The 22,397-nt window shown below is 51.3% G+C and overlaps 1 protein-coding gene across 4 annotated transcripts; it reads left to right on the plus strand.

Moving 5' to 3' along the window:
• Positions 1-707: 707 nt before the first annotated feature.
• Positions 708-20,648, plus strand: SLC25A42 (solute carrier family 25 member 42). 4 transcript variants are annotated; one of them, XM_086767220.1, is made up of 9 exons: positions 708-772; positions 9,326-9,448; positions 10,570-10,681; positions 12,903-12,928; positions 13,771-13,937; positions 14,572-14,688; positions 15,183-15,334; positions 15,681-16,002; positions 16,248-20,648. In XM_086767220.1, exons 2-9 carry the CDS (start codon positions 9,365-9,367, stop codon positions 16,294-16,296), a joined length of 1,029 nt encoding a protein of 342 aa, XP_086623346.1. In that variant the 5' UTR covers positions 708-772; positions 9,326-9,364; the 3' UTR covers positions 16,297-20,648. The 4 variants fall into 4 exon arrangements, with proteins under 4 accessions (XP_086623346.1, XP_086623347.1, XP_086623348.1 ...); XM_086767221.1 differs by having other exon boundaries at positions 15,681-20,648; XM_086767222.1 differs by lacking the exon at positions 14,572-14,688.
• Positions 20,649-22,397: the final 1,749 nt, after the last annotated feature.

Here is a 22,397-nt window from a genome sequence, read left to right on the forward strand (position 1 = left end):
AGCGCTTGCGTGGGGAGAGACTCCTGGCTCTCCTCTCGCTGCGATTCTCCGGTGGCAGAGCGGGCCAGAAGAGCTGATGAAGACGCCCCACGGTCCCAAGTCGTGCGGGGACCCTGTGTTGGAGAGCGAGCGCCTGGTCGCTCTGGGGAGCGCGTTTGGTGCAGCCTGGTGCTCTGGGGCGTTGCCTTGCTGGCGGGCCTGGGGGGTGAGAGAGCTGGGACGGAGTCAAACGTGGGCTGCTCCTGCCGTGGCAGGAGAGCTTGGATTTATTTTCCTTCTGCGTAACCACGCGTTGATGTAAGGCTGAGCTGCGTGTCGCTCCAGTCTCCGTCCCTCATGGGGCCTGGGGAAGGGGCCGCACGCTGCCGGGGTCCGGGCACGGCGCGCTGTCCCTGGCGGGGAGGCGGGGGGAGCCGGGCAGGCCCGGCTGCGAGCGGCAGAGCCCGGGCGCTGAGCGGGTCCCTGCGCGGGATTTGCGCGCCCCCAGCGCCGGGCGCAGCCCTCCTGCCCCGCCCACTCCGTGCCGACCCGCCGCGCCCCGCCCCGCCCCCCGGCCGCGCGGCCCGCCCCTTCCCTCCGCCGGTTGGCTGCCTCCACCGCCTGTCAGCGACCGCGCAGCCACTCCTTGCGCACGGTGCTGCCCCTACCGCGAGGATTGGCCGTCCGCCCCGGGCGGGCCCCGCCTCCCCCGGGGGCGCAGCGGGGGAGGGGGAGTCCTGGCGGCCGGGGGGGAGACAGCGGCTGAGGCGGCGCCGAGCGCGGAGCGGAGCCGGTGAGTGCGGGCCGGCCCCGGGACCCCCCCCCCCGCGCCCCCCCCCCGCCCCGCGGCGGGCGCTGACACGGCCCCGGCGCGCCCATCGCCGCGGCCTCGCGCCTGAGGGCCGGCCGGGCCGCGTGGCGGCGTTGCGGGGCCGGGTGACATTGCCGCGGCCTCCCGCGGGGTCACCGCCGCTTCGCCCCCCGCACTCCCCCCCGCCCCCCGTGCTGCCCCGGGGGCCCGGCGGGGCTCCGGCTCCTCCGGCCGGGCCTCGCTGCCGCCGCCGCCTCCTGCCCGGGAGCCGCGCCGGGAGCCCGGCCGCTGCTGCGGGAGAGCGGTCCGGCCTTGGCCGTGGTCACGGCCGCGCTGCGGCACCGCACCACAGGCCCGGCCCCCCCCGGGTCGCGCTGTCCGGTTGCCCCGCGCCTCGCCCTGTCCGGCCAGCGTGTGGGGGGCGGGTGGCGGTGCCCGGCCGCTCGGGCTCCTGTCCCGGCCGAGCCTCCTGACCAGAGCTGGGCTCGGGCGAGCCCGCGTCTCCAGGTGCGCGCTTCGATGCGAGCAGCGATTTTTGTTTGGTTTTGTTCTGGTTTCTAAGTTGAGAAGAAGGCAAGCTGGTGATTCTCTGCCGGGGGCTGGGCACCGGGGGCGGGGAGGCTCTGAACGCAGGTCTGGGTGTCTGCTGCTGCCGCCCTCCCTCAGCGTAAGCAGAAAGTTGTAGAGCGGCGCTGACTTTCCTGCTTCGCCGTCAGATGTGGAAATGGAAGAAGCGTCTCGGGCTGCGTTGAAACCGTAACGTAAAAAGGCACATGGAAAATGCTGGAAGTGACTGCGCAGGGTTAATACGGGCTGTTCCACCTTCTCTGCTGCATGCAAACCTGTGACCCGCTGTACCAAAGCGTGGCACTCGGCGCTGCAGTCGCTTTGGTGACCTTAAACCTGAAGTTTGGGGGAGCTGAAGATGTGTTTGCGTTTGCTGACTGTGTTTTTCCTGTGTTTTTCCTGACTGTGTTGGCTGTTAATTTAGCAAACTGCCTACAGTGGGTTTGGAGTCTGCCGTCACTTGGCTCTTTTTTTGTGTTGGGTTCTTATGCTTCGTGGTCACATTAACTGCAAAGCTGTTTTTCTGGAGGTTGTGTGCCGCTGCGGTGTTTAGCTGTGGTTTGATGAATTTAGAGTGTTTTGAAAACATTCTGGTTTTTAAACAACCCCGGTTTGGGAGAAGGGTGCGCATGTAAAGGAACAGAAGAGATCTCTGTGGGTGTTGGAAAACAGCTGAGGGAAGAGAGGCTGCGTAAGAAGGGTACTAGAGGTTTGGCATAGTCGTGCCAACAACCTGTGGGTTATTTAAAGATAATCGTGTGTTTGGGTGCCTAGAACACCAGGGCTGGATGCTGGGTAACTCTGAGCATCCCACCTTACTGGTGAACGCTCAACCCTTTTTTCTTTTCCCTGGAGTCGTTGTTTAGGCGCTCCGAACGCTGCTGCGGAGGGAGACTGGGGCCGTCTTTGGTGTGGATTTCAGCAGGAGCTCCCTCTGGTCCCAGCGATTGCTTTAGGCAGGGGAACTGCAGCTCTTGATAGCACAGCAGTATGAGTCAGGAGCTGCAAGAGTTTTTCTTTTTGCTTGACCTGCAGCTGTAGCTAGTACCCTGACTTAGGCAGTCCCCGCTGCCAGCCCGCGTGTCAGGTGTGTCTGGTTGTGTTAAACTTTGCTTCAGGAGTTACGCAGCCCGTAAGGTGAGCACCAACGCAGCCGTGAGTCTGCGGTTACCTGGCGAAGCAGATGGGCTTGGTACAGGTCAGACAGGTTTGCTGTTTCAAAAAAGCTCAGGAACCAGGAATATTTTTTTTTTTTCCTAGTAACTTTGCTGCTGATTGTAGAAAGATGCATTCAGGTTTGTACCTTCCTTACGTGAAACTCAGACCGGTATGTCACGCTGCAGCGCTGTTCTCTGTTTTCCAGGTGAGTTGTACGTATTCCTGGTAGCTCTCTTGCACAGGGACGTTACGTTTTGTATTGTGTGGAAAGGTGAACTGAACTGCAGACAGCTTACTCCAGGTCGCAAAATAAATTCGTGTTGGAGGAGTTCTTTGCTCCCTCGTTTTGCTGTAAATCCGCTACTCCTTGCCTTGTGCAGTTAACGGTGAAGGTGTGTCTCCAACATGTGGTAGTGCTGCTGGACTCCAGTTACCTTAAGGTAATCAAATTAATCAAAATCTGCAGTGCTGTGGCCAAGCTGAGTTGATGCTTAACTCTGTATTAATTTTTGTACAATGCAGAGCAAGTGTGACAAGGCAGCGGGGTGGGCAGCTCGTGGTACAGTCAGCGTGGAAAGCATTGCTGTTGGGAAATGACACCTGCTTGGCACACCTCTGGGTCATTCGGTTTGACGACGGAGGATTTTAGTTCTTTATTTTCCTTTTTTTTCCATAGTCAATTTAAAATGCCAGGGTTTTAGAGCAGAGACTGTAATTGTCTGTTATTGTGTTGAAATAGTTCTTGGCAAAGATCGCTCATGTATTGACTGGAGGTTGCTTACATTCCAAATAATCTTAGTTTGAATTTAAAAAAATAATCTGTGCTGGGATCAGTCACTCTGGGGCCTCGTGTGTGCAAGTGGTGATGTTCAGGTGGATGTACCTAGGATCCACTGGTGGAAAAGCTTGCTCACCGAAAGGTCACGTATAATATTTTATTGTCATTTCTTTATGACATTACCTCTGAGAAGTAATTTTTGAGAGGAGTAGTCAAGCTCAGAGGATGCTTGGTGTTTTTTGTTTGTGTTTGTTTTTCTGCCTCCTGTTCCTGAAGGAGGGAGATTGCTGTCTGACAAACGGCCTGCGTTCAGCAGGGGCCCCTGTGGTTCAGCCCCCTTGTGCAAGTGCTTCGTTCTCCCTCGGATAGAGCTGTTGTTTGTCTTGCAGATAAGAATCGATCTTCAGGTTTTGGCTGTGGAAAGCATAGTGAGGTGTTCCCAGCAACAGTTGTCTTTCAGCAACTGAAGAATGAGGCACAGTTTTTTCCTTGTCAAGATTTTCTCTGTTCTGTGGCTCGTGCCTTCCTTCCAAGCTGAGCTCGGAATGACACAGCTGGCTTTGCTAGTAGAGGTTGAGGCTTGGCCATTTCTCAGTGTTCGGCAACTGGCTCAATTCAAGTCAGATAATGTAGAACCATGCAAAGAATTTGTATCCTTGTCCTCAGTGTTACTGGCAGACTTGAGTTGTGTCTGGCTGAGGAAGGCAGGAGGAGCGTTTATTTTGTACTTTGGAGCTAAGAAAGCACATACAAAAATTAAACTCTTCCGTAGATTCTGATTTAGCCAGTCTTTTAGTCAATGGTTCTTTAAAACCATGCTAACAGCTTCTGTCCAGATCTCTAAACGCAATGGACTATTCATAGCTGACGTTCTGCAATCAGATTTGTGTGAGGAACGCACACAAATCCTTTTGCAAGAGGAATGGGACTGAAGAGAGCTGAGTCTGCAGGGCATCTCTGGTTTTGATTTTTAATGGCTTAATCAAACTGGAAGGCAAAGATGGACCTCGAGGGGCCATCTAGTTATAGTTCATCCCCCTCTTCTGAGTGTTTCAGCCCTTTTTTCTGCCATGCTTTTGCTCCAAGGGTGAATTTAAGGCTGCAGTAATCTCGGCTCTTACCACGTCTCTCTCTCTGTCAGGCTCAATTGCTCAGCTTAACAATTGAAGGAAACCTAATTGAGCAACTTCCCTGGGTACTGCTTAACTTCAGCCCGCCTGGGAAAACGTGTGAGAATTTCTGCAGGAGCTCTCTTGGTTTTCTTTTTTTTCCTAATTTAATTATATGCTTTCATTGGTGATGTTAACAACACAATGAAAGAAGAAGAATTAGGAACTGGATAGGTGTTGAGTCATGAGGGAAGCTGGCGCATCCGCACGGAGTTACACAAGTGACTTTACCTGAATGAGACAAGTTCTGCCCCAGAGGTGAACTGTGACTTCATCCCCGTTCGGGCGACAGTGATATCTGCGAGCTGTAAGTGTGGCAGGAGCTGGACGCAGCCCCCAGCTATTGAATGAAGAAGTGTTCTGAGTTCCTGTTCGCGCCTTGTTTTGTCTCCTCAGAAGCAGTTATCCAGCCTTGGTTTTGTCAATGCTTACCAATGCAGTGCGCTTTGTGGGCACGGTGTCGCAGCAGCTCTTGCCTGCTGACACTATGTGGTTTTGCCGTCACCTCTCTTCCAGGACACCCCCACGTCCAGGGCTCTGGACGGCTTTTATAACTGTCACTGGGGTTGTCCGAGGGAAAAGCAAACATTTCTTAGCAAATCGCTGCCGTTGGAGTCCGATAGCTGACAGTGCAGTTTGCTTTGCAGCATATCTGCTGTTCTTGCTGGGCAGATGACATTCTTCCAGAAATCTTAGTGGTTTGTGACAGGTCTAAATTCCACGGGAGAATACCACACAAACTTGTTTTTCAGTAATGACACGTTGCAAGCCGGTCTCTGGGCTAGGTGCCCGGGCTTCCGCTGTGCCCTGACCGTGTCACGATGTACAAACTGTAACGCCTGGCTCTGCTCTTGTAGGTGAGGTGTTTTTCTATTAACAAGTAGTTTCGGGTCTGCCCGGGGATTGGCGGAATGGGAGCGGTCAGGATGTTGGTGAGGCCTGGAGAGGATGGACAGTGTGATTCCTGCCTCCATCAGCTGGGAGCTTTGTGCAAAAGCCGCGCGTTCTCCTTCCTGCTGCTCCTGGGAGCTGGTGGTGGTGATCTGCCACGGGGGAGCCTGCGTATAGCTGGCAAATTACGTACAGGGGGGATTTCAGGCAGGTCATGCTGTAGTGATGTGAAGTCAAACTTAAAAATAAGGTTTCATTTTGAAATACAGAACCATGTAATCTGCAAGCCTTTACTGTGCGAATGTCATTTTAATTGTATACACGTCCCAACTGGAGAACTGCTTATTTCTTAGCTGTGATGCTGGTCTCTGAAACTCATTAGCTCTTCTACTGAGGAACTAATTATCTTAAGACTGTGATTTGAAATATATTCAAATGAAATAGCTGAAGTGCAGCACCACGGCTGGAGTCACAAGGGGCTTGGACAGCTAGAGCTGTTTTTCCGCTGAACCCCCACCCTGCTTTGGGCAATGAACTGGCACCTGCCTGCAAGAGCGTTGCTTTTATCGTCTGAATAACTCGATTCTGTCTCGCCTGTCCTTTTAATCAAAATCAGCACCAAGAAAAGCAGGACGTCTGACTTGTCAGAGAGTCGATTTGACAGCTTGATTGAACTTGCTCAGGTATTCATTAAGTGCTGCCTGAGAGAGCGGGGAGGACGGAAAGGCAAGGCTAACGATGCTCTGGTTCTGAATGTGCGGAGCGCGTTCTGGTATGCAGGGAATGGGCCTTGTTTCAGCGCACAGATGTTTCTGCAGTTGCTGAACACGGGCAGGATACCTCGAAAGAGTCCCAGGCCGAGAGGCCCATCACAAAGCCGGCCGTTGCAGCTACTTTCACCGGTTTGTCTCAGATCTGCTGCCAGAAACAAGGGGCCCGAGCGTCCCTGTTTCACAGCTGGGTACGTAATCCACGAGCTGTGGCTGTGAATTAGCAGGGCTGAGCTGCAGGCAGCGTTTTCTGGTGGAATTGAAACTGGGTGCCAGAGTAAGTGCTTTGTACTCTCGATAAACTACGGTGGATTTTGTTGTAAAAGCACAGTGTGTGTTACTCATTAAACCTCTTTAACTTTTGAACTCGCCTTCGCCAGCAGTTTTGCTTTCTGATTGTATGTTCTCGTAGGGGAACGGTGAGCTCTGCAGCGTGGCGCGCTGAGGAGTCTGGATCCAGATGTGTGACAAGGACCCGAGTGGTAACTAGAGTATAAATAACACAGAAGTGCGTTATTAAAAAAAAAAAAATCTAATCCACAGCTATATTTTTTTCTTCTTTCCTGTGGCTTTGTAAACATAAGTAATGACTGTACAGAGCTGTACGAATTACAAGGATTTAAAAAATATCCAGCTGCTGCATGCTGGGTTTCAGCGGATTGCTTAATGAGCGACTCAGATTGCTGCATACGCAAAACAATATCTGGCTTCTGATGGCCAGGCACTACCGCTTCACACCGAAACCTTCAGGAAAGCTTGGTTCCCCGGGACTCCAACATGCATTACTGGTCGTAACATCTAGAATTCAGTTAATAACTCGCCAGCATCAGAATCCAGCCCAACTCCAAAATAGAGTAAAGCTGCATTGCTTTGCAGTGAGCAAATGTGAATAAAAATAATAAATGCTATTTTTACATTTAAGCTTCTGCAGGTTTTGAGCCTATATTTATGTAGAGCACGTGGGCAGGTTTAATATGTAAATTTGAGCATATAGACAGGTGTTCATAAGATGGGGGCATTGGGCACTAAAAATAAAGAACACCTCTGAATAGCATCAAAGAGAATATTGTTGAGTAAATGGGTATCATCTTTGTGCATGTGCATGTTCTAAAATAAGTCCAGGCTTAGTAATACCAGTTTAGTTTTTGAAATTTCCTTTTAGTCATCTCTTTCTCAATCACTTTTCAAAATCATATTTTAAAATAAAGTTGCATATTGCATTCCTCAGCTCTTTAGCATGATTTCTATTTTTGTGGGTTTATTTTTGGTAGAGATAAATCCGATGTTGTGACCTACATTTCTTTGTTGAGACAGCGAGGGATAATATCAACACATCGTTTCTTTCATGCTTTTGCTGAAAGATGTTGTTTTACAATACATTTTCCAGGTACACGAGATAAGAAGGAATAAGAAGGGAAGAAAGTAACTGCAGATAGCAATGATAATACGAATAATCAACAGCCGGTGTTCTTCACAATAATGCACTGAAGTGCTCTGCTCCGTGGTGTTACGCATCACCTTGGTCTTGATCCTTACGGGAGGTTTTGTTCCCACAGTCTGGTCTGACCAAGCTTCCATGACAGAACCTCTCAGGTGCGAATGTGGATGCTCTTTGCTGGTTAGCTCGTACTTTGGACTATCAGGTGTTATCTTTCATCAAAATGTTGAGTTATTACTCTCTGAGCAACATCCTGCGAGCTCCTCTTTCAGAAAACGCCCTCAGGGGTTGTGCACACCTTGATACGTGTCTTCCCAGAGCTCCAGCAAGTGATGTCTGGCACTGAAGATCCCCAGGTGTGTTTGTGCTCCCCTGGACCGAGTGCGCGGGTCGAGCGTAGCTTCATCATCACAAATCGCTCATGCACAAATACCGGCAAGGCTGCTCTGTCTCTGCCTTGGCATTAATATCGCTGCGGCAACCGAGGGGCTTTGAGAGTGAAGTCTGGCACTAATTTATGAGAGCAATGTGGGGAAAAAAAAATAGGTCAGCAAATATGAAATGTGCTGACAAGCATATAATATCTAGAGATTGTTAAAAAGGGAAAAGAAAAAAAGAAGTCTTGAGACGGCATTTCCAAGGAAGCGAGCTGTTGTGCCTGAGGTTTCCTAGGCATCCGAGAGGGGCAGAGGTGAAGTAACTTGCTGGAGGACACATGAGAAGGCTGCGGCAGAACTGGGGAGCAATTTGGGAGTTCAACTTTCCTAATAGCACATTCTATGAAAGGAAGCTAACAAAATGGAAATGCTGCTGTTTGAGCAGGCTTGTTGCTTAGAAAGCTGATCTACACCCTGTTTGTGAGTAGATCCAGAACTTGGAGAGGCCGCCTTTCTGTGCTAACTCGAGTTTTTCAAACTTCAGCTCTTTCATTTCTGTATATTTAAGGATGAAAAGAATTGCACCATAAAAAGCAGAAATATTGGAAAGTTAGATGCTAAAGTGATGGCTTCTGTTTAAAGCATTCTCTCAGCATTTACACTCTCAGCTAAGGTTAGACTGACCTTGCCCTTCGTGAGGCAGACGAGAGCGTGTATCACAGCGAGAAACATCTGTGCAAACCGCAGTGATTCACTAGCTCCAAGCACGTGTGCGTTGCGCCTGCGAAGAGAGGGAGTTCTGAGATCACTGACGTGCTGCCTTCAGTCAAATCGCCAGTGGCATCCCAATGGCCTTTATGGCACGTGTGAGGCATTGGATCTGTCTGTTCCCTAAAATAACCTCCAGTTGCTTACGGCAGGCTTTTGGGACTACTGCTGTGACTATTTTTTTCCATTTTCTAGGGCTGGGTTTTAAATTTCTGTATGCCTTCTCCAGTATCTCGATGCTCAGCAGTCAGACTGAGCAGCAGTCCAGATCCTCACCGTGAGCTGCGGAAGAGGGCAGAGCGGGATCTCATTCTTCTCTCCAGAAACCACAGTTGTTTTGATGTTGTAACTTGCAGCCGAGTTCCTTGTGGGCTGAGAGGAGTGAATATGGTTAACACAGTTTTTGCGTAGCACCAAAGCACCCCCCACACACGCATACAGTTGCACCTTCGAGGAAGGAGATGGTGCTAGGGTTCTGGAAAACCTCTTCATCTGGGAGCTTGGGATTGAGGTTTTCCTGCTGAAAATGGCCCCGGAAGTAGGTTGCTCTTCCTTTTTGTTACCTGCCTATTTCCTACGTTTGACACTAACTCTTGCTTTGTTCTTGTTTTCAATTTAGGAGCCGTAGCTCTTCTGCACACTTGTAAGTGCAACTGGTATGGGTAATGGTGTGAGAGAAGGTCAAGTGGATTTCAAACGGCAGGATGTGGAGCCAGTCCTATCACCCCATCTCCCACCAGAGGTAAGAGCTGGACATTGCTGGATATATGTGATGTGTGTGAGAGAAGAGCTGTGTGGCTGCTATAGAAAGTAAGTAGCTCGGCAGCATTTGAGGTGTGGAGCCCTGAAGGAGCTGTAGTCTGTGTGCAAGCCACGTAACCTGTTAACTTCTGCTTTCTCTGAGGCCAGCCAAGCAGCTCAGCCCTCTGGGAAGAGGCTGGGCATCGCTCACAGCCCACAGGCAGGCACGGCTGCGTTCTCTGTTCAAGGTTACGTCGTGTTATGTCTTTAATAGCAGAGCTGGGAAGAGAGCCATAAGTCCTGCTGTCCCTGCTCTTGCTGCTGTGACTAGACTCCTGCTAGAAACACCGGAACCTTGATCTAATGTAGATGAACACTCAGGCTGAAGTTCACACAGTACTGCCGTTGCATGGCTGCCCTTGCATTTAGCACCAGACAGGCAAAGACTGGAATGGCAAATTGAACTGGACCATGTGTTTTGGTAATAAACATTAACTTTTTAGTGGTGAAACATTCTGAAAAAATAAAAATGTTAACTCTTCTCCTCCATTAAAACACAAAGCATATCAAAAGTTAACATTCTTAAGCCTTGTCTTGACTTGTCTTCCAGCCCGTAACCTTCACGGTGTTAGGTTTCAAGTCATTTACTTGCTTTCTGCCCATGTGTTGTGAGAAGATAGCTGCTTTATATATATGAGCTGTGTCAGGAATGTCAATAACAAAACCACTTCCATTCCATTTATCATAGTAAGAAACCTGTCTTGTTTTATTCTTAGGATCTTGGGAACAATGTGGAAATAGGGCTTGTGTGTTACTGGAAGGACAAGAGAGAAACTTGCCTTCTGTACGTGGCTAAATCATGAGGAGGTAGTGGCTCAGCTTTTAGAAATCTTAACAGAGAAAACAGTACGTGTAAGAGGTGGCAGACCGGGGAACTTTGCGTCTTGGCAGACAGGTCTAATCTTTGTTCTTCATGATCTGACTGGGAATTTACTCTGCTTGAAATTTTGGAGAGAATTTTACCCCAGGCCCTTGAGAGGGGGTAAATGCTGCAGCACAGGTAAAATATTACGACGTTTGCTTGGGATTGACTGTGTCGTACTGAACAATGCTTTGTTCCAGGGTAACCAGGAGAAAAAGAAAGTACTCAACTCCCTGATGTCTGGTGCATTGGCTGGTGCTGTTGCTAAAACTGCAGTGGCTCCACTGGATAGGACAAAAATCATGTTTCAAGGTGAGTCCCGTTGGCTTTTGCAAAATGCTGTTACTTCATTGATAGCAGGCTCCAAAACAGCCTCTCGGATCTGCTCAGGCAGCCTGTTCTGCAGAGCTTTGCCCTGCTTCGCCATGCAGTGACCTGGCAGGGTGCAGACAGAGCAGCGGCGTTACCACAACGAATCGAGTCTCAAAACCTCCCGGTGTGTGCCTGGCAAGGTTACTGCAGGTGTCGGTCAGCCGTGGCTCTGGCCGCACTGCCGAGTCTCACGGTGGGCAGCCAGAGTTGTGCCGTTTCGGTGTAGCGCAGAGCGAGAGTAAACAGACCCAGTAAAGGCAGCGTCTGAGGGGATGGCTGGTAACGCTCTGGATTTCTGTCTCTGTTCAGCTCGGGTAAATAAGGCAGGGAGGGGAAAGAAGCAATATAAGATGTGGTGACACTGGAAGGAGGGAATTGAGCTGTGTGAGTTTCTTGCTAAAGGCTGGGTGCCAGGCTGTGCCTGCTCAAATGTACGCAGTCTTTTCTGCTGCGAGTTGCACTGTATTCCAGCTGAGTTGTTTTGTTGAAGTTAATTGTGAAAGGTGCTGGAAGAGGCATTGCAGCTGGCACGCCTGGCTTTGTATCGCAAAGCTCTCTTTGGAACCCGTAAAGCGCGTAACTGAAAACGAAACGCATCTAACTGGAATAGGAATTCTCACGCGGTCAGTGGGATTTGGGATTCAGCCCCGTCGCGGGCTCTGTTCAGCTCCCCCAGTTGAGTGCAGGAGCTGTCAGCTACACGAGTTGTCCCAGAGGGAAGAGTGCAGGCAGTTAATACGGTGCGAGGCCAAGAATTTTAAATCTGGTTGACATCCCAGATTAAATGAATTGGGTAGGTTTAATCCAATCCCTGGATGAGATTTAATTTTGAATTGACTTTCATTTGACACGATTTTCATTCTCAGCGTAGCAGGGGCTGAGGGCTGGAATAGCAGGGATAGAGATCAGGGGGTTCAAGCTGCCGGGAGCTAAAGCCCGGGCCGGCCGCAGGGGCGGGATTGCGTCTGTGAGCAGATGCTCGCGCGGCAGCGAGCCCGCGCTATGCTTGCTCACCAGAACAACGCTCTGGTTCATCTAAGGTTGGAAATGTCGGGATCAGAGGTGAGGTGGAAACAGCAGAGGTGGGGTGAGTCAGTTGAGCTGTCTGTATACATCACCTGTAATTTGTACAGGGCTGCGTTTATACGAAGACCTGTTTGGTTTGACCCGTTAAACTCGCTGGGAAGGATATGGTTAAAAATTGCCCATTCTGACTAATTTCTTGGTGTCTAATGGGTTTCTTAGTCTCTTGCTTTCCTAAAACTTTTTACTCTAGGACCTCTTCCCTGTCTGTGAAGAGGGAAAGCATCTGGGGCTCATGAGCTAGGAAGGTTGTCCCTTGAACTAGAGACTGAAGAGTTGGGTTTTCCTGTGGGAGAGGGAAAAGAGCTCTTTTCCATTGCAGAGCCAGCTGCAATTGGTTATTGAGATGTTTTTATTTCTTGAAAAACAAAGTGTGGAATTGCATAAAGGAGCAACGTGGTGAAAATATATTTGCATGTGATTGTTTGATACACTTGAGAGGTTACAAGTCTCAAAGGAGTTTGAAAGAACCTGCGATAGACACTTAATTGGACCCGTGTTTCATTAGCGTTGCTTGTTGGGTTTTAGACTGGGTTTCCTTCCTGCTGTAGGAAGGTTACAAAACAGAGCTGCTGTATGCCAAATAAACCTTGCTTCCAAATGCCTTGTGTATTACATAGTTAAAGAGATGCTGTCAGTTTGAATGGATGCAAGCAAAGAAGCCGAGTGTTCATTTGAGTTTTGCTAGGATGAAACCATTCTTGCGTGGAGCCTCGTACACAGACCTGTTCTTGGCTGGATTCTGGCATTAGGCTGGAACCTGGGCAGACAGTGCAGCTTTGTTTGTTTGGGGGTTTTTTTTGTTATTTATTTATTCATTTATTTTTAATGCTTTAAAGTAAGAAGCATGACACACACTGACCGTTTTCATAACAGTGGGTAGAAAAATGAACTTGTCTGCTAAGGAGAGTTTGGGAGCGCTTACCTGTGGAAAGTCTTTGTTTATTATAAAGAATGCCTATTTTCTCTTGCATTAATTCTTTTGCTTCTATTTTTATCCCTTAGATAAAAAGCCTCTATGGTTTATCTGATCCATCTAAAAGTATTGCGAGACCTAATGCTCATTTTTTCTTTTTAGTGTCTTCCAACAGATTCTCTGCCAAGGTGAGGTGATGTGTCTGTCTCCCGTTGACCTGAAGTGTTTGACTGATGGTAGTAATAACCCTAACAGCATCTTTTGTTTGTGTGTATTTAACTCTCTTGCATGGGTTTTATTAGCAGCAGTCACCGTGAAAGAGCATAGAGGGAAAGACTGGAAGCAGCACTGTTTATAATGCTCCTTAGGACAGCGCTTTTCCGTGTTTCTGTCCAGTGCCTGGAGCAGAGGGCTCAGTCCTCGTTGTTCTCCAAGTTCTACCTGTGACATGCCAGTAAATGTTGTGGCGTCGCTCAGAGCTTCGTTTTGTCAGGCCCTCTCCTCTAGTGGTGGTTTTCTTTCCCTCAGCCACCACTGGAGTTGTTTCAGAGTACACAGGAACTTTGAGTTTGGGAGCTGATGGCTGCCGTGGCTTGCTGAGTGCTTTGTCGCATGCGCATTACGGATATCACGTGTGTGCTGTGCTAATGTCTGTAACCCAAATGTTTCTGTCTTACACTAAGAAGATTAATTTGGGTTGTGAAATGGTTTGTGCAAACAGCAGTCCAGCTCTGTGCCTTACCCTGGGAGGGAAAATGAAGATGTCTTGGATGTAAAACTCTGTCTTCCCGGCTTTGGTTGTTTTTTGCTCTAATGCATCTGATTCGGTGTCCCCAGAGAAGACGTTTTAGTTGTCTGATTCTGGAATCAGGGTTGTGAGTGTGAACAGCTGATACCAGCTTACTGTGGTTGGGGTGGGAAGGAGGATTTGGAGAGGTTAAGCCATAGGGTCACCTTCCCCCCCCCCCACTATTGTTTGGCTCTCTCTTACCATGATCTCCCTGTCTAACCTTTGATCCCTTGCCTGCAGGAAGCCTACAGGCTGATTTATCGCACCTACCTCAACGAAGGCTTCTGGAGCCTCTGGCGAGGGAACTCAGCCACCATGGTCCGGGTGATCCCTTACGCTGCCATCCAGTTCTGTGCGCACGAAGAGTACAAGCAGCTCCTGGGGAGTTACTACGGCTTCCAGGGAAAGTAAGACACAGCGTGACTTTGATCCTTGCAGAGGAGGATGGAGCAGTTTGTGGGACCGTAGGTTGTAGAGAGGGAGCACGTTTCTCTGCTTTGGGCAGGCCTGCCGAGCTGAAAGCTCTGTCGGTACAGAGTTGTGCCAGCCCCTCTCGTGGTGGCTTTGTGGAACAGGGTGTGTGAGGGGGCTAAGCAAAGGGCTGGGCTTCTAGTCTTGCACAGGGGAGATCTTTGTGAGAAGAAGACTCTGTCTTCTAGAGGCGTGAGCAAGAAGTGGCCTAGACACTGAGTTAGCACTTCCCTGTGCTGAGAGTGGGCAGGCAAAACAAAGCTTTTCTTCGCAGGAGAGGCAACAAGATCCAGCCTCCACTGTTATCTGAGCCATAGGTGTGGCCTGAGCCTCTCGCTCTTGGTGTGAGGCACCCCGGGTCAGGCTTGCTGTCCTCAGCAGATTTTCTCTAAGCCTCTGTCTTGGATGGCTGTGGCAAACCACAGCTGCTGCAACCCTCACCCACCCAACTCTTCAGTACACAGGCAGGGAAGGGATTCCGTAGCTGGTAGAGTAGAGCCATCCTCCAAAGCCACGTAGTATTTCCATCTCCGGGTGATCTGTTTGGTCTCTTCTCTCACCTTACTTTAGAGCGCTGACACCCTTTCCTCGATTCATTGCTGGCTCTCTGGCAGGCACCACGGCTGCCATGTTAACCTACCCCTTGGATATGGTCCGTGCTCGAATGGCTGTCACGCCGAAGGAGATGTAAGTGCCTAACAAAAGCAAGTACAAGCACCACCAACAAATGCAGAACTTTCTTTTAAGGTCAGATTTCTTTATTCCCGTTTTCTGGGTCACTTCTTGCTCAGAGCCTTTGGTGTAATAAACCTCTTACTGCTGGGGTCTGAGCTCTGATTAAATGACCAGCGCCCCGGTTAGTCCAGGGGCTGGAAGGAGATCGATACTGGAAGACCTCGCTAGTAAAACCGGTGTCAGCGTTGGTTCTTCAGGAGGCCAGCTGGCACAATGCCTCGAAGAGACCTAACAGACAGGACAGCGTGTTGTGATAGGGCTGTAGGAGAGCTACTGACCGGCTTCTCCGTTTGCAGACGGGCTTCTGAAATCCCTTCTGAGCTGCTTGATGAGTTCAGAACCAAGTTAATTAATTGCTGATCCTTCAGAAAGTCCTGTTGGAGGTATGACTGGTTTGTGCAGTCACTAACTAGCACAGATTTGGTTTTCCTGTGTCCTCGTGCTAGGTACAGCAATATTGTTCATGTCTTCATCCGGATTTCCCGAGAGGAAGGATTGAAGACATTGTATAGGGGATTTACGCCAACCATCCTTGGAGTGATTCCGTACGCTGGGCTTAGCTTCTTCACCTACGAGACGTTGAAGAAACTACATGCAGGTAAAGGCAACTCGATCTGCTCTCAGATGAAATGGTGTAGGCTTTTGTGCAATTCGAGGTGTTGGAGTTCAGTGGTACAAGTCCCTTTCCTGGCCTTGTGAAGCCTCCAGTTCCAGACTGCGAAGACAAGCTGCGGAAAAGCAGTGTCTCTGTCTTGCAGAGGAACAAGAAGGGGCAAGTCCTGGGTGCAGGAGGACTTGGTTAAGTGCTAAGTCAGCTGCCAACCAAGTTGGGGACAAAATCTCAGGAGCTCTGGCACTCTGTACTTTGGCTCTCAACCCACTTGACCTTAATCACGTGTTTATTCCAAGAAGCTTTCTACACTCTGCTATTTTCTCTTTCCCAGATCACAGTGGGAAACTGCAGCCATCCCCTCCGGAGCGGCTTTTGTTTGGTGCCTGTGCAGGCTTGATTGGCCAGTCAGCTTCTTACCCCCTGGATGTGGTTCGCCGACGGATGCAGACGGCGGGGGTTATGGGACACACGTACAGTTCCATCCTTCTCACCATGCAGGAGATTATACGAGAAGAGGGACTAATCCGTGGCTTGTACAAAGGACTCAGCATGAACTGGGTCAAAGGTCCAATTGCAGTGGGAATAAGCTTCACAACCTTTGACCTGACGCAGATCCTTCTCCGTAAATTACAGCACAGCACTAACGGTGAAAGGTAGTAGCTTAATCCCCACAGCCCTTGCTGGGGAAAAGTACAACACGTGTCAAAAGAGCAGTGCTAGCGTTCTCTCACTTTGTACACGCTCTCCTGCAGCTGAGAACTTACATTTCTTGGTTTTTTGTTTGGTTTTTTTTCTGTTGTTGTTGGATTTTTTCTTTTTAATGAGCCTCTGAGTTACGTGGAAGCCTCAACCTGAAAATAACCCTTTCCTAAACAAAATTCTTTCTGTGATTCGGCAGAACTGAGTCCTCTAAAGTAGCTGCCTCACCCTTCAGTTTTACTCTCTGATACCAGGAGTGGAGCCTCTCAAACAAACGTGTGCTGCTGCCGGCTCCTCACCTGGTCTCTGTGGGCAGACGAAGCGGTGGATGATGAAAGAGAAGGCTCGGTGCTGTTGGAATGAACCCCTGAATCCGAGGAGTTACTGCTGCTCCTGGTAGGCAGTCCGTAGTTACTGAGCACGTGTTAGCTGGAGGCAGTCTGCCAAGTGCAATATTCCAGTTAGTCTGTAGGGAATTCCACATTCCTCTGACCTGTCAGCATCGGTCTCTGTAAAACAGGACACAGCAGGATTTAACAGGTCCAAGTCACTTCTTTTGTTCTGGAAGCTGAATGTGAGCTCCAGCTGGAAATGCTGCCCTTTCTCAAATGTCCTTCCCATTTCTGGGTTCTGTTGCATAAAATATCCTTTGCTTGCGGTGTCCCTCTGAGATTACCAAAGACTGCAGACAGCAGGGGAGGACAGTTCTGGGCGGTCTGTAAATCAGATTCTCATGTTTGTTGTCAGTGTTGCTGAGTGGGGCTGTGCCTGGATTCACAAACTGGACTGAATCGAACTGCAGTAGCGCTTTCGGGCTGCCCGACCGCTTCCGTTGTTCTGCCACTCTGAAAGGCGGCGTTATCCGAGGGGCTTGGCAGACTGCAGTGTCGATGCACTAGAAAAGGAAGTGTTACGTACTTAAGATTTAGGCAGTTTTATCCTTCAGTATTATTGTTGCTGCGTTCTGCGCGCTGCAAGAACAAACATCTCGGAGATGCTCGTGTGGTTAGCTGTCCTCAAAGGCTGTTCCTGTGTGCTGAGTGCCGCCTAGCAGTTGACTCAAGCTGCTGGCCCTGCTTCTGAACAACCTTGTTTTCTTTTGGTGCCTGCTGTGTAGGTTGTGTCGCCTCCGTTCGTTAGTCCACACCTAAGCCCGCTTGCTTTTATTCCTAGAGTTCTTCTGGACCAACTGGGTCCGGGGGAGAATGGGCTGCACAGCCAGTACTGACCCTTCAGAAATGTTACGTAGTGCCAAGCATTTCCAGTTGCAATTTGAGAATGAATGGTGAAGTACCTTTCAGTGTTTCCATTTCAAATCGGTCTTCAGGGAAATGGAAATCTGGGGGTAGTTTTGTTTCACGTTCCATTCCTGTATTAAATTCGGAGTGCAAGAGAGGTCAGAGCGAACTTTGGACTTCTCTGAGAATCAGATTCCACAAGCCAAGATTAAAAATCACTTTCCAGCTGATATTGCTGTAATGTATAAAAGAAAAATAAGGCGTAATTTTGAAACTGTCCTTTTCTGGTGTATGCATTTTAGCTGTTGTAGTTGGAGCCTTGTGTCATGGCTTTATTAATGAGCATGGAGGTAATTGCACAATGGGTAGAAATAGCTTTCTCCTTTCCTTTGTCTTTGCACTTGTTCTTTGGAGCATAACTTGCTTCTAATGCCAAATATTTCCCTAGGAATTGAGCACCCACACTTCCATTTTGTGGATGTGGCGGAGAGCCAGCGTACTGAAGTATTAGCATGCGTGTTGTTCCCAGAACATGTGGGATCGATCACACTTTAATGGTTTGTGGATGGGCGCGGTATTAACCTCAGTAATTTCTGCCTCCAAGCCCACAAATAGTTATTTCCGTTGTGAAACTTGACTGCAGTCACTGATTTACCTTGCAATTAAAGAAATGTTTGATGTTGTTTTAAGAGCCTTTAGAGATGATAGCCATGAATTCTGTATATTTTTTTGCTCCCATTGCTAATGGAAGATGATCAGCTGTTCTCTTCGTTCGGGTGGGATTTTGTTTAGTCCTTTGCGAGAGCTCTGATTTCTTTTCTCCAATGGAGAAGCCAATTACTTCTGCTCTTATCTTGTACCTTGTCTGGCCCAGGGAGGAAATACTGAGGCGGTTGCATCCTACCACAAAAGCGAGGTACAGACTAGCAGGTGCCTGTGTCAGCAGTTGGCTGTGCGTACGTGTGTCTGTGTGTGACTGACTGTGTGTACAATCCATGCCAGCTCCTCGCTCAGCTTGGAGGCTGCCAGTTCAAAGCGCGATCCTTTCTGCACAGCCGATGGGTGCTGTGTGAAGACGAGAGGAAGCTGAACTGCGGCATCCAAGTTAGAGCGTGCTCCTTTGCTCCGCGGTACGGTAGGTCGTCTCAGAGGCGAGCGCAGCACACCTTGTCGTAGGAGACGCTGGGCATCGCTGAACCCCTGTGGCAGGAGAGGTGGCTGAGTTCCTCCTGGGTCCTGACTGAGCAGGGATTTACACTGGATGACTAGCCTCTTGTTTGGGACTGAACGGGAGGGCAGATCTGCACAGCTAGTGTCTTAAACGAGCAGGAGGGCTGTGGAGGAGGCAGCTTCTGGCTGCCTGACCCTGGCATCGACCCCCTCGCAGCTGAATTGCGGTACGGGCAGCTTGTCTAGAGCGTGGGGCCTCTGAGCTGCCAAACGGGGCCCGAAGCACAGCCAGACTTGGAAGCACTGGGCTTAGATACCTTGTTGCTTAATTAGCAGCTGCACCTGATTCTAATTCAATGGAATCTTAGCCAAACAGGTTTTTTCCAAGTTGTGCAGGCTGAGTGTTTGTTCAGGGACAGGTCTTTGAATTCAGTCTGTAATGGTTTGCGAGCTTTTGTTTCTTGGGCAAAAGTGTTCAGAGTAACTGTGTGTTACTGCTTTGGGTTGTTTTAAATAGGGTTTTGGTTTTGGTTGTTGTTTTTTTTTTTTTTTCCTTCTCTGATTTGAATGTAGAAAGGAGAAACAGAGTGTTCTCTTCCCTTCTCTTAATCCTTGCCTGAATGGAGACGCATTTCAGATCTCTGCTGCCTGGAATGATTGCCCGAGGAGTTCTGGGCGTGCTGATTTGGAACGGGAGGGCGCCTGGCCAGGAAAGCCCATTGCCTTTAGCTCTGAGAAGGAAGTCTTAATGGAATATTCTCTAGTCCTTCTTCCCTTTAGAACTTCTTTACTACCGCAAATTCCCCAATTCTTCATTTTATTCTTCTCAGATTCTTTGCTTTTATTTTCAACTCATGCTCCTCGTTGTTCTTTAACGTGTTAATGCCAAACATGACTTTGTGTTTTTTTTCCTTGTCTACTCTCCCTCCCTCCCTGCTTCTGCACCTTTACTCCTGCACTAGCACTTCGAGAAAATCAGGTCCAATGAAATGCATCCAAAATGACAACACTGCAGCTTTGATAGCAGTACCCAAACAACCCAGCTCCCAGGCGAGGATGCTTGTGTGTGGGAACAAGAAGTTAAAGGCACTAGATGATGGGCCAGAAGGTTTTTTTTAAAAGGTTTTCAAGCTACTTGTCCAGCCTAGCGCCTTCGCTTCTCCTGGCACCCTTCCTTCACAAGCTGTGGAGTGCTGCTGCTGATTGTCCTCTCCCCTTTCGGTACCTCCATGTGATGCCCGCTTGCTCTGGGAAGGTGGCTGCTGCCTGGGTCAGTGGCTCGGGGGAGCTTGTCCTCCTGGGAGGCTCAGAGGGTCCGGTAGGGAACTTGGAATACGTGAGAAGTGAAACCTGAGGTGGCTTCTTGCAAACGCCTTTGCCCTGCGCGCCCTGTGCAGACCTCTGCCAGCTCCCTGGGAAGGCAGAGCCGCTGAAGAGCCGGCTGGCGGTTGGCAGGACCGTGGTGGAAGGATCAGGAGGGGACTCAGGGCCTCCTGAGGTGTGAAGTCGCTGGGAGCCACGGGGTGGGTAGTGTGGGGTGGCACTGGTGCTCCGTGGGAGTTCCATAGCGTCTGTGGAAAGTGGTGGTGCTCCTGTTAACTCCCCGCCTTCCCGCAGAGCTCGAGCGTCACCATCCTTACCCGCTGGTGTCCTTAACACAACAGTAGATGGGGCGCGAAGGGAAACTTGAGCAGAAGCGCTGTGGCAACCCGGAGCGAGTCTGTGCCGGTCTGGGGCGGGCAGGACGGGGAGGAAATGCGGTGGGACGCGTCCCAGGCCGTTTCCCAGTGCCCCAGGGGCTACTGGGGCCAGTGCAGAGAGCCAGGGCGCGTGTGCCGCCCTCCCTGCCTGGACTGGGCCCAGGGAGGAGGTGGCCTTCCTACGAAACAGCCTTGTTTGTGTAGGGGCTGGTTCCTCCCGCTGCCCCCATCTTCCCCCTTCCCGGCCGCACGGTGCGGGGTTTCGCAGCACTGCGCACCGCCTCTGTGGTCCGTGCAGGTGTTGGCACAAACACCGCTCAGCGCCTTTGTCCAGCCGCGTCCTTGCCGTCAGCGCGTGCGCGTCGGTTCCGACGGCTTTTCTTGGATCTGGAGTTCTATTTTATTGCAGTGAAGACACTTTGTTATATGATGTTTATATATTTTAAGATTGGTGCCAAGAGAGGATGTATATTTAATAAAAAATATAATTGACTTTGCAGGCGCTCTGGGCTGTCTCCTGTCGCACGCTGCTGGTGAGAAAGGGGCCTGGCACTTCTGGTGGGTTTATTGAGGGACTGAGCGGGGGGTGGGCTGGGGCTGGGGGTGCCTTTTGTGGGGCTGGTCCGCTGTGCGCAGAGCCCCCCGCAAAGCGCGCGGCGGGGCGGGTGTTTCGGGCGTTGCGTGGCAGCGGGGAGAAGCCTGAGGGAGGGAGAAGGGCTCTGGAGCTGGCTCGGAGCCTTTGCCCCGCTGTCCCCGGCGCTCGGCGCGGGACGGGGACGGGTGCGCAGTGGCAGCAGGTGGCACTGTCGGCTCAGGCATGGCCCGGCGGCGTCCCCAAAGTTGGGGGGCCCCCCGGCTGCCGCTCCGCCGTGCGCAGCCCCGGGGGCTCGGGGCGCTTGCAGCCGCGGCTCGGGTGCGGTGCGGGTGCGGCCCCGCGGTGTGCGGCCCTCCCCGCCTCACCTCCCCGTCCCCACCGCTGCTCCCTGCGTGGCAGGGCGGGGCTGACGGCCCGAGAAAGCGGCACCAGGGGCTGAGCCCGGGCCGGAGCGGGTCCCTGCCCCCCGCCCCGGCCCCCTCTCAGCCGAGCCAGCTGGGGTGGCGTCTCTGCCTTTGTCCGGCTCCCCTCTGTGCGGGGCAGCGTTCCCCCCAGGCTGCTTTGGGCTGCCAGCCCCGGAGAGCGCTGCGATGAGCCGTTTGCCGCCGCTCCGAGCAGGGCGCAGGCAGTAAGGAGGGCCAGGGGATCTGGGTTTGGGTGGAAGCAGGGTGGGAAGGCAGGGCTCGCTGCTTCCCTCCTGCCAGGGCACGAAGAGCTGCGGGAGCTGCAGCCCAGGCCCTCTCCCCAGCCCGCGCCTTCCTGCCACGCTGGGCTTGGCGGCCGCCGAAAGAGGGTGTGGAGCAGGGGCGTTGCGAGGCCGGATCTGGGTCGCAGCAGGGACTGGTGCCAGTCCGAACCCTGGTGCCAGCAGAGCCCCCGCAGCCGCACAGCCTCGTGGTCCCGGCCGCTCCCCGCTCTGCAGAGAGCCTGAGCGTGGCCCTTCAGAGCGGAGCCCAGCCTGTACCCTCTCCTCAATAAAGCAAAGATACAAAGAGTAAAAATAATTCTGGGGAGAGGAAGATGGGGGGGCGCGCTCATTTTATTTGATGTGACCCAATTTCGGTGCGTGTGGCTCTGTCTCCTGCTCTTGGCTAGTCCATCAGTCATTGTCCCCGCCTGAGAGGGTCACGTCTGGGCAGATCTCCGGGGAGGAACTGTCTGCATGTCTGAATGCAGCGCAACCCCAGGCCCTAGCAACCGTCCTCCTGCCGCGGAGGCTTCCCTGCCAGCTCAGTCCCCGGCTGCTTCCTCCGCATGCTTCAGGAAAATTAGATAAATGAGTCATCAAGGCCGTCGGACTAGCTTTTAATGGGACGGCGCGGGCTGGAACAAGTCCCTCTGCATCCTGGCCCTGGGGAAATCGCATTTTCCTTGCACCTTTCCACCCGCGTCCTGGTGCCGGTGCTGCTGGAGCCAAACTCCTCCCGGCCCCGCGCTGGTTAACGGTGCTGCTCTGGGCTCCGGTGTCCCCAGCTGTTTGCTGGAGGGGAATTTCCCCATCGTTTTTCTCAAAAGGGCTTTTGCTGCGTCCGAAGGTTGGGCACTGCGGACCCAGGCAGAGGAGGGCTGTCCGGATCAGCCCCGTTAACGCCTGGCAACGGGCAGCCGCCTGATCTCGGCCCTTGGCAAGCGGGAATTAAGACCAT

This window comes from Chlamydotis macqueenii, chromosome 26 (assembly GCF_036417535.1).
Source record: "Chlamydotis macqueenii isolate bChlMac1 chromosome 26, bChlMac1.mat, whole genome shotgun sequence".
NCBI lineage: Eukaryota > Metazoa > Chordata > Aves > Otidiformes > Otididae > Chlamydotis > Chlamydotis macqueenii.